This window comes from Rosa chinensis, chromosome 5 (assembly GCF_002994745.2).
Source record: "Rosa chinensis cultivar Old Blush chromosome 5, RchiOBHm-V2, whole genome shotgun sequence".
Lineage (NCBI taxonomy): Eukaryota > Viridiplantae > Streptophyta > Magnoliopsida > Rosales > Rosaceae > Rosa > Rosa chinensis.
Window position 1 is genome coordinate 19,974,013 of NC_037092.1, and position 11,395 is coordinate 19,985,407.

The window sequence follows — 11,395 nt, forward strand, 5'->3', positions numbered from 1 at the left end:
GAATTAGTGAGAAGTGGAATTGGGCCAGGGTCATGGGCCAACTGGGCAGAAGGAAGAGTGGGCTGAGTGGAGGCATAAGGAAACACATCTTCATGAAATCTAACATCTCGACTGGTAAAAACCTTTTTAGTCGATAAGTTAAACAGTTTGAACGCTTTTTGGCCCACCGGGTAACCAATGAAAATGGAAGGAATTTCTTGGGTGTCAAATTTATGAGTAGGGTGCACATTTGTGGCGAAAGCAAAGCATCCAAAAACCCGAAGATGAGAAAAAGAAGGTGGTTTTGAGTAAAGAAGCTCAAAAGGAGTTTTGTAAGAAAGGATTGGTGAGGGCAACAGATTGATTATGTGGACGGTTGTGAGAACACACTCCCCCCAAAATTGTGGAGGAAGATGAGCCTGAAATTTTAAAGCACGAGCCACCTGGATAATATGGGGATGCTTGCGCTCCATAACCCCATTTTGTTGTGGCTTCAATATGCACTTTTTCTCCACTAGGTAGCAAAACAGATGGTAATGCACAATTTTTATTTTTATTCAATAATTTATAGCACGAAGTAATATGATCTGTCTCCCCGCTATCAGTTATCTAATTGCGGGAAGCGACTCTAGACAAATCTGGCTGCGTTACTGCATTTGCCTTAGAACTCGAGTCAGTATTTGGATTGGGCTTTTGGGCTTGTTGGAGAGCAGCTAAAAACTGTTTGAATTGGGCCTCAGATAAAGTAATTGTTGATCCATTCTCCTCTTCTACGATGCCTGTCGCATGAACCTGGTTAGCAGAAGAAGAGAGAGCGATAGAGGGCGCGATTGGTGTGGCAGTGTGCTTCTTGGGGAAATTTCCCGATCCTTGCTTTGCTTTGGGATGACCTGGAGGAAAATCAATTAGGTGAAAACATGTTTAGACCCAATGTCCTGGATCACCACAATAGGTACAGTGCGGCCTTCCCTTTCCTCGACCTGAACCAAAACGCACGGTGAAGCGGCGTTCGACATCCGGACCGGTCTGAAGATTTGGTCAGTCACCAAGACCGCCTCTGCTGCCGATCTGGTTCCGCCGGCCGCCACTCCAGACAGCCATGGCGACGGTGCTTGAATTGGACTCCGCCGCTGCAACGAAACGTTATTTTTCTTCTTGTGCAACTGCAAAATATGCTTGTTTGACACTTGGAAGGGAATTCATCAAGAGGATTTTACCACGGGTTGCACTGTAAGTCTCATTTAATCCCATCAATAATTGCATGAGCTTTTGTTGATCTGCCTGTGCGTCTTGTGATGCTTTTGAATAGGATGCCAATTCATCCGATAAACTTTTCAGTTTCGTGTAGTATGCAAAAACTGATTGTTGTTCTTGCCTGAGTGAAGCGATGTCTCGCTGAATTTCAAATATGTGAGGTGCATTGCCTTTTGAAAAATGCTCACTTAGATCTTCCCATAACTCATGAGCTGTAGGATAGTAGATGATACTGTCAGCAATTTCAGAACTGACTGTGTTAACGATCCATGAATGGACCATGTCATTGCATCTTGACCATGTCGCATATCCTTCTGGGTCAGCTTCGGGTGATGGAACTTTGATTGAACCATTCACAAAACCGAGCTTGTTTTTAGAATTGAGAGCCATTGTCATAGCCCTCTTCCAACCTGTGTAATTATCTCCATTCAATGGTTTGGAGACTAAGATCAATCCAGGATGATCTGAATGGTGAGTGAAGAATGGATTTGAGATATCATATGTTGGATTATTTGACTTGCTGGAATTGGGTGGTGGTAATGGGACATTATCACCAGCCATGGTGATTATGGCTTTTGTGAATTTGTTGCTAGGAAGGCTAGAGAAGAGTCAGGATCGTGAGTCCTGCTTTGATACCATGTAAAACAATAAAGACAGATTTGCTGGAGAGATAATTGCTCTATTGATCTGTAGCACATATATACAATAATACAGCTTGATTCTAGGATACAAAAAAGAAAGCTATTCTAGCCCTATTAATGTCTAATAATATTGAATCAATGTGATGATACAGAGTGAAAGTGTCAAATGTTGACAGCTATACAAGATGCTAATTTTGCTCTGCTTTCCAACATTAATGTGGTTCGGCTTTCAACTATCCACATAAATAAGTTGTTGAAAATGTGTTGCAGTATGTGTAGCTTTTGGGATATAAGAGTAGCAGTGGAAGTTTCAATTGAAATGGCTGGTTAGGCATCCAATTACAGTTTTACACCAAGTCATTTACTAAGAGTTGGCTGGTTCAACCCAGTGGTTAGTTCAGACTCAAATTGGTACCAATGAGAAGATAATTAAGTAGGCCTAAAGTGATATCAAAAGTTTGTGTAACTCATCATTCAAATGAACCCCAACTCATATCAGAGGAAAGCAAGGGGATAAAGGGCAGAGAATACTCAACATGATATCAACATTCATCGAGCCCCCACTCGTGTAATAGTGAGTTCATTAGCTGAACATTCTGTAGCCTCATCTGTAGAATCTTCAGGTTCTGTCAGATTCCTTTCACTGAAAAAACCAGGCTTCTGAGGTTGAGGCGATGCACCTTCACAACTCAATATTAGAACAGCAGCTGGCATACTTGGCCTATCTTGTGGTTTTTGTTGCACACAAAAAAGACCTACATGAATCGATCGCAAAACTTCATGTAGAGTGCTGGAGTCCTCTACCAATAGATCTAGAAGTTCAATGGACCTGCCTTCTACGGCTTCCATGCATGAAAGATCAAAACATTCAGTGGCATATGTAAGCAACAGCCACTGTCAGATTCTAAAATCTGCATTCCCAGATTCTTCTAGTACTGTTGCTATATGCATTTCTTTTCTCGTGATTAACTAAGAAATTATTACTTAATTCACAAAAGAGCTAGAAAAAGAAACAAATCAAGTTGGGGCACGAAATTGAATTTCCAGATGCTTCACCTACAACAAAAGCCAGGTTGCTTAAGCAGAGCCATAAAATGTAAAAGAAAGCTATGAATGTGAGCGTGAGAGTACATATATACCTCATAAAGTGGCATATGAACGTGAATATTTCACATGATGTTGATTTTCCTTTTACTACTCTGGGGAGGTAGTTGGTCGTTATCTTCTTCTTTGAAGCTTGCAGTAGTTCCACTTCCACTGAGTTCAGACTCGTCCCGTCCTCTCTTGGTTTTGATGATGAAATCTTCTTCTTCAACTACTTGTTTTGGTTCCATAACTACATCTTCATCAATGCCTCCAAGTAATTTTTCAAGATCTTGGGCATACAGCAAGGAGACTCCACACCTTTTCACCCTCACAGTGGAGGGGTCGATGGGCTCCTTGTTTTTACCAATGCGGCTCCGGTCGGTATGTTGGTACAACATGAAGTCAAAAGAGGCCTCGGAATCCTCGCGATTGATTGTAATTCCAAATCGAACAAAATAAGGGCAGAAACACCACAGGAACACATGATCTGAATTGAGAATCATATCATCTGGTAGGCTTATATCGAGGTCGCAGTCGCAGCGCTCTTTGTGACCATTGTTTGTTTTGTGATGGGCTCCACAACAAAAGTAGGGATACTTGAAATCGGGTGGTGGCGTATAGTTGTTGAATGCAACCACAATGCATAGAGCGTAACCGAGGAAGCCTTGACGAAACCAATGAGGAGGAAGCTTGATATTTATCGAACATCCCTCACTTTGATACCTCACCCACTTTGGAATTTCATTTCCCGGACAAACAATTTTAGTCCCATTCCATTTCTTGTGACGACGTGACGCAAATCGCATAACTGTAAGCTGTGCGTCAGCCATTATATTGCTCCGTGCCCTCTGATCCAATTTCACGCAATTTATAAATACAAGTTCCTCATTCCCAGGCCAGATGTTTTCCCAATACTGGACATATTGATCCCGACCTTGTATGGGTGCAGTCCTCATCGAACTTGAGACTGTCTCTAGTGACGTGCAGCCGTGTGCATCCAACTCCTTTAGAAGCCATGGCAGCTTCGGTAAAGACCCCAGACTCTTGCAATTTCTCAAGTCCAGTGACATCAGCCCAGAAGGGAGCTCGACGGGCAAAGACCCAAGACTCTCACAATACTCCAAGCCCAGGTATTCCAGCCCAGAAGGGAGCTCGACAGGCAAAGACCCAAGACTCTTGCAATACCCCAAGCTCAGGAACCTCAGCCTAGAAGGGAGCTCGACAGGCAAAGACCCAAGACTCTTGCAATTTGTCAAGTTCAGTTCTATCAGCCCAGAAGGTAGCTCGACAGGCAAAGACCCAAGACTCTTGCAATTTCTCAAGTCCAGTACCCTCAGCCGAGAAGGTAGCTCCTCAAGAGAGAGGCAGCTATTTAGACGAAGATATAGGAGCGAATTCAGCCTACGAGTGCTGCTTGGAATATTCTTAAGCTCTTTACATGTTCCAAGATTCAATTCATAAAGCTTCTCGTGACACCAAATTGATGAAGGCAATTCTTCTATTGCAGTCCGATCCAATCGTAAGACTTTCAGATTGCCTGGCATCTCTGGGAGAATTTTGAGATTGGAGCAGTCATCCAGATGGAGACGAGTAAGCTTGGCGAGATGCTGAAAAGACAAAGGAAGTTGAACCAAACTTGTACAACCTTCAAGATCAATTCTCTCGAGATTTGGACTCTCTGAGAGATCTGGAACCTCAGCCAGGTGCTTGGACAGACGAAGATCGATCTCTTTTAAGCTCCCAAGACTGATCTGTAACAAATCAAAGACAGTTAATGGCCAGAGTTATCTTTTCCACACCATTTTTCATACACGTACGAGAATTAAATTAAGCAAACCTTCAGGCCTTTATCCCAAAGTCGCTCAAGTCGGCTGCCTTGCATATGAAGCACAACAAGATTGTCTGGACAAAACTTTGATGGCAGAGAATTCAAAGGGTAGCCATCCCAGTGCAGGATTCTAAGGGCTTGAGGAAGACACTTGAGACCCTGAGGAAGGTGAACTTTGTTGACCCATGACTTCGAGTAAGAGTGACGCTCAAACTGTAACTTAAGTAATCTTAGATTATGCATCTTTTTGAAAGCTGAAGGATTTATGTCAAGATCTGTAATGGGATCCATGGACATGCCTAAGCATTCAATTGCTTGAGTTCCCTGAAAATCAAGAACAAAATATAAATGAGCATACGGTAGAGAACAAAAATTAATCTACTCAAAACAATATCTATCGGCATGCATCCAACTTGTTCAAAGAAATTGTGTTGCTGTTATTTTTTTCATAAAGGTGACTGCATTTGTGGTTCTTACCCTCTTATGTTTTAGTACATAACCGACATCCTTAGCAGTCCACAATCTACTGCGTTGTCCGGGGTCTTTAATGCATTCATCGAGAACAATTGTCTGACCCATTTCTTGTATCAAATCATGCATCTCTACTCTTGGAAAATGACCCTTTATTGATATGAGAGACATATCGATGAGAAGTCTTATTCCTGCATTCGCACAGAAGCCAGAGGCATCTAACATTCTTATTGCATCAGCTATACACTCTCCTTTATAGTAACATGCGATGTCGAGAAATATATCCTTCTCATTTTGATGTAATCCATTATAACTCAACCTCAATACATTCTGGATATTTTGGTTGGGAAATTTTTTCACTTTATCCAACTCACTTTCCCAGTCTTCTTTGCTCCTGCAATTAGAGAATACGGAAGCCAAGATTTTAAGAGCCAATGGATTGCCTCGAGCATAATCTACCACCTCTTTTGCAAAAGTTGTATAATCACCTGGGGGAGACTTATTTCTAAAAGCTATCAAATGAAAGAGCTCAAGAGCTTCATCAACCTCTAATTCCTTAACTTCATATATCTTATCATCATCAGCACCATTCCTAAATATGCGTTTATTTCTGGTTGTTACAAGGATTCTACTTCCAGGGCCAAACAGATTGCAATCACCTCCAGCTAAAGGTTCTAATTGGGAAAGCTCACTCACATCATCAAGAACAATGAGGGACTTCGTACGGCGAAGCCTCTCTCGTGCAAAAGTTGATATAATAGATGGAGTGGCCATACATAGATTTTCTTCCTTCAGTAGTGTACGAAGAATCTGATTCCACAAATCATTTAGCCCATGTTTCGCCTCTGATTCCCTGACATTTGCAATAAAGCAGCAAGCTTCGAATTGAGAAGAGAGTCGATCAAATACAACCTCAGCAATGGTGGTCTTACCGATACCACCCATACCCCAAATACCTACAATCTGGACATCCAGTGAGTTGAGACATAATAACAATTCAACTTGTTGAATGTGTTTTTCCATTCCAACCAGGCCCTTTAAACCCCGTGCGATTTGCAATTTGCGATTCAATTTCTCCAAAATGTCATTGACCACAACCTTAACTAAATCAGACTCGGGCCTGCCATATACATATGAAAGACAAAGTAGTTAGTAATTGATGCAGTAACAGTCATAGCCATATTAGAAGTCACAAACGGATCCATCAGTTACCTAATTGTTTGGGAATCAAATCCAGATATATCCGCTGCTGTTTTCAAAGCACCTCTCCATGCCAGCACCTTGCCCTCCTTCGTGCCCTTGAAACGTTCCTCATGTTGAACAAATGCATCTGCATAAATCCCCGATTGTTTGCGTACAACTGATGGATCTATGCCGTAGAAGATGGGTATAACAATCTGTTCACCTCTGCATTGGAGTATGTGCACAAGTTCATCCAAGCACCATGTAGAAGAAGCATAGTTTTTGGAGAAAATGATAACCGAAAGCTTCGATTCGCTGATTGCTTTGAGAAGGGCCGGTGAGATTTCATCTCCTCTCTCCAGTTTGTCATCTATGTAAGTTTGGATTTTTTTCTGACGTAAAGCCTCATAAAGATGGCTGGTAAAAGTATTCCGGGTGTCCTCTCCTCTGAAACTAAGAAATACATCATGCTTCTCTTGAGGGATAATATCAGAGCAAGAAGAAGCAGCAGCCATATTCTAGCCTGAAGATCAACAAGTCAAAAGAAGCAAACCTTTCCTATGAATATAAAGATTCAGAACGCAAAACAGATAAGTAATTGCACAGCAAGACTAGTGTTCTTAGCAGTTTTACTAACCTGTTTAGCACGTGGATGAGTATATATATCAATAGACACTTCCCAATCAGTTTTTTCAGCTCTCTTTCTGCCCTCAGCAACTTAGTTCATCTATTTTGAATAAAATTCTATTTTTCCCCAGAATGAAAGAACACTAAATAAGAAACTATGCATACATTTTCCGGGAAAGTAGTCAGAAGTAAAAAGCACAAAGAAAATTTCCCAGCACTTTCGGTGAAATATCTTTCAATCATTCAAAAAGTGGACGATAAAGAGGCCACCATTACTGCTTTCACCGACTGTTCAAAAGGAAGCATGCTGTATGAAGTGACGCTAAGTTCAAACTTAGCAAGGCTGAAAAGAATCAAGATAATGCAAGTCTGAAAACAATCTCAACTGGATTTTCAATCAAACAAGTCACATGTGTTTTCAGCTAGCTTATATTTTGATCTTGCCTCATCAACTTTCTTCATCTACTCTGAACAAACTTAGATTATTCATCAGAATCAAACTAGACTAATAAAAAACCATACTGTGCACATATATTCGAGGAAAGTATGCAGAGGTAAAAAGCAGAAAGGAAAATTTCCCAGCACTTTTGGCGAAATATCTTTCAATCATGCAAGTCACCAATATTGACTAAAGTACTGTGGCTTGATTTCCTCCTTCCAGTTAGCTTTCACCTAATAAAAAAAGAAAAAGGAAAATGGAGCGTGCTGTGAATGTTTAACAGGACTGTAGAGATGATATGATGGATGATGCCATAATGTGTTTTCTGTTGTTCTATCCCATTACAGAATCGATCATTTCTAATGTATAAGTACTATACCATAATGTTGCTAAAGCTAATTGCTTCAGTGTCTGTAACTCTGTACTGTATAAACTATTTCTAGTTCTCTAACCGCAGTCAATATTTGGTTGGTGTTTCTATCTAGCTAATGATATAAGTGCATTCATAATTGATGATTGTATTCTAGCCAAAGCTAGGTAGCAGTATATGACACCAAAACTTCCTTACTTACTAATCCATGTGCAGTTTCTTACTGCTTAATAAATGTCTTAACCCAATCCACAAGTCACTAATACATTTTGCAGACTAAGTTTATTTTGAGAACTAGGCATTCTATATTTGCTATTTTGCTTGTTTCCAATAATCAAATAACTAACGAAAAATAAACAAAATTTATCCCAATATCTGCATACCTAAAGGTAGAGCAACCTTGCACACTGAATAATAGTAAAGGGAATGAAGACAATTTGCCTAGTTTGGTGACTTGGTCTACTTCACTACTAACCTATATGCATACTTGCATAGTGTCTACTTTACATTTACAAACCCCTTCAAACTCACAGTTTTAGAATCATCATCAATTGTTCAAAAGAAAAAGAAAGAAAAAGAAAAAAATCATCATTAACTAGCTGAATATTGGCGGTTTTCCCCAAAACTCAAATGAGTTGGATGCAATAAAACTAATCCTTGAGGATCTTTTATGCTCTGTGCTCATATTATGCTTATATTCAAGATCAACATAATCTCTTCACAAACAACAAACATTCCTGCTTCTAGAAACTTTTTCCAAAACAATTAATTACTACCTCTAAATGCTTTTGTAATCATGCAGATAGAGGTAGAGGAACATCCTTACCTTGTCTGCCTTCACATTGCCAAGAAAATTCCAGCACATGCAACCCGGCAGAGCCCACTTTCTTTTCAACTCCTACATTACGCTCCTCAATTTCAAAGCCACCCCATTCTCATTCTCATTCTCTTTACCTCGAAATTTGAGTTGGAAAAAAAAAAAGCTCATTTCTTGTCTGAGGCATTATGTCGAACACTTTCCGGGCAAGTCGGGTTTGAGTGCTTCCAAAGTTTAGAGTCTTTGGCTTTCTCGTATTACTAGTTAGAAAAGATTGATCACTGCTGTGACTAGGCGCAGGGTTTTGTAATTGGGTGTGGAATCTGGATTCTTTTCTCTCAATTCCATCCGAGTTAAATTTTTCTTCTCTCTCTTTGGTCAACTAATAATCTTTTACCAAGGTCAAATTACATTTTAACTCAGCTAAAATTGAGATTACTGTTTTAACCTCTTACTTTGACAAGAAATCATATATAATAATATATTTTGTATCAATTTAGTCCGTCACCTAGAACATATGTGGTCCTTCATATTTTGATTTTGTAGATTAATTGTACACGATTTCAATTTGTGAGAAAAGAAAAGTCTCAAAAAAGTCTCAAGTGTTTAACACTCCATGTTTGGAAGTTCTTGGAACTTATTTTAAAAAGTACCGTGTAAATAGCTGGTCGACTATGTACTTTGGTCATTATGATTAACACAGATATGTTTAAACAAGTTTCAAAGGAGATTAGGGCTTTGCAAAGAGAAGAGAGGTTCGGTTTTGATAAATGAAAATGGGGGAGATGGAAATTTTGGATTTTGAAGTGTAAGAGAGAATTAGAAAGAGTTGGCAAATGCCATTTAGCAGCTGGAGGTGGCTATTTGGTGAAAGTGTCACAACTCACAAGTACATCATACTATGTATTCGTCTTGCATGCTTTTTAACACAAATTTACCCAATTTTTTTTTCACGTGTGTCCTATAGATCACAACTAAGAATAAGTCGATAAATAATATGAACGACTAAACCTAGGTGACTTTGTGTCCTCCATCCTAGCAGCAACTTCACACGCCTCTATCTTAGCAACAATGACACATGCCTCCTTCCCAGCAGCCTTCACACTTTTAGAGTTTTAGTGTTCGTTCATTGATATCCATCTGTGAATTTATCTTTGCTTTTGATCTTCATCCTCGATGTGAGAATTAATGGATTTCAATTTGGTTGGCGGCGCTAACTAGTCTGCTTCGATTTGTGCCTCAACCCCATCGTGGACGGCTTCGCGGCTATCATGTCTCTCGTAGAAATAGGCTAATATTTGATGGAGGTTTTAGGGAAGGTTATTGCTACTGTTGGTGTCAATTGCTGTGGTGTTGGGCGGTAGTTGACTTCTAGTTTGATGGCTGATCGGATCTCGGCTTCAGTGGGTCAGCAATGGCAAGGCAGATTTGCTGCTGTCGAAGGTGGAGATCCAAAAGGTTGCCCGACGCATTGCCTGGGTTCCCAACGGTGGTTGGTGTATGCTTTTAGGGTCAAAACAGGGCCCTTTTGTTAGGTTTGGTTTCTCCAAGGGGTTAGATTTGGGACCCAGGAGATATCTTGATTGAAATTTTGCTCATGTTTGTTATTATCTCTATTTCGGATGAGGTCGATTGATGATTGCTACATTCTACAAAGAGTTGCATTACAATCATGCTGTGAATACCACAATTGCGTGCCTTGGCGAGCAGTGTGCTTTAGGCTGGAACGAGTCTAGTTTTGGTTAGTTTGTCAATTTCTTACATACCCCGATTCCAGATTTTGATGGTTTGGTATATGAATCTCAAGGTTGTGACAGTTCTATTGTTGGTGATCGATTATCATGAGGAGGTTGAGGATTTAAGTACTTTCAGTTTTTTCTAGTATCTCTATTAGTGTTTCAGAGTAGTATTTTATTGTACAAGGACAACTTGTTGATATAGTACACCATCTAGTTTGTCCTTTCTTAGCTCTTGAGTCAAGTCGGATCTGGTCTTTGTATGCTCCCCATTGGGATACCCTCTTGAGCTATTTCTATCATCACTAATTTAACAAACTTAACCCTTTTCCAAAAGAAAAAAAAACCAAGAATATAATAATAATAATCATGCCAAAATAATCACTCTTCTATGCAAAAACTCAGAAACGATTTGTTTTTAATTAACACACAGATAGAGAGACTTGACTGGATGGTCGGCCAAACCAATCATATCGGATGAGAGTGTCACAACTTACAAGTGGTTCATAGTTCATACTTCCTTACAGAAGATCATGTGCATCAATCATATTTAATCTCAATAGTTGTAGATGCCAATTTCGGCATCAACGAGTCAATGAGAGATTCATTGAAATCCAATTGTAAAGTAGTGGGTTGTATTCTTGAAGTGGGCCTATCTTTTCCTTTGATTAGTTTGACTATATGTGTGGCCTTGGTCATCTACCTCATATGACTAAAGGTATGGTCTTGGTGGTCTTGTGCATAGTCTTGATCGTCCACCTCTCGTGACTAAACTACTGAAGGTACAACCTCGATGGTCTTGTGTCTGGTCTTGGTCATCCACCTCTTGTGACTGAAGGTATAGCCTTGGTGATGCTCTTCCTTCGACCTCCTTGAATAAGATTGGAAACTTGGCCTTGGAGACCCGCTCATTTCTTCTTGAGTGAGGCAGGAATTCCTTGATCCTTCCTTCTTGAGAGTAGATG

At 40.1% G+C, this 11,395-nt stretch overlaps 1 protein-coding gene across 4 annotated transcripts; it reads right to left on the reverse strand.

The window, feature by feature from the left end:
• Nucleotides 1–2,388: 2,388 nt before the first annotated feature.
• LOC112201549 (disease resistance-like protein DSC1) lies at nucleotides 2,389–9,017 on the reverse strand. 4 transcript variants are annotated; one of them, XM_040506579.1, is made up of 7 exons: nucleotides 8,704–9,017; nucleotides 7,079–7,185; nucleotides 6,472–6,964; nucleotides 5,266–6,379; nucleotides 4,798–5,112; nucleotides 3,014–4,711; nucleotides 2,389–2,930 (listed from the first exon to the last, which is right to left on the reverse strand). In XM_040506579.1, the coding sequence occupies exons 3-6, from the start codon at nucleotides 6,954–6,956 to the stop codon at nucleotides 3,044–3,046; spliced, it is 3,582 nt and encodes a 1,193-aa protein (XP_040362513.1). In that variant the 5' UTR covers nucleotides 6,957–6,964; nucleotides 7,079–7,185; nucleotides 8,704–9,017; the 3' UTR covers nucleotides 2,389–2,930; nucleotides 3,014–3,043. The 4 variants fall into 4 exon arrangements, with proteins under 4 accessions (XP_040362513.1, XP_024198216.1, XP_040362514.1 ...); XM_024342448.2 differs by having other exon boundaries at nucleotides 7,079–7,740; XM_040506580.1 differs by lacking the exon at nucleotides 7,079–7,185.
• Between the last annotated feature and the right edge of the window lie 2,378 nt (nucleotides 9,018–11,395).

Bases quoted from the DNA above. Each gene is read 5' to 3' on its own strand.
- LOC112201549 (XM_040506580.1), bottom strand. From the start codon at position 6,956: ATGGCTGCTGCTTCTTCTTGCTCTGATATTATCCCTCAAGAGAAGCAT. The intron at 6,380-6,471 runs GTAACTGATGGA...TGTATATGGCAG, and splicing joins TTTGATTCCCAAACAATTAG to GCCCGAGTCTGATTTAGTTA. The intron at 4,712-4,797 runs GTTTGCTTAATT...GATTTGTTACAG, and splicing joins TTTGGGATAAAGGCCTGAAG to ATCAGTCTTGGGAGCTTAAA.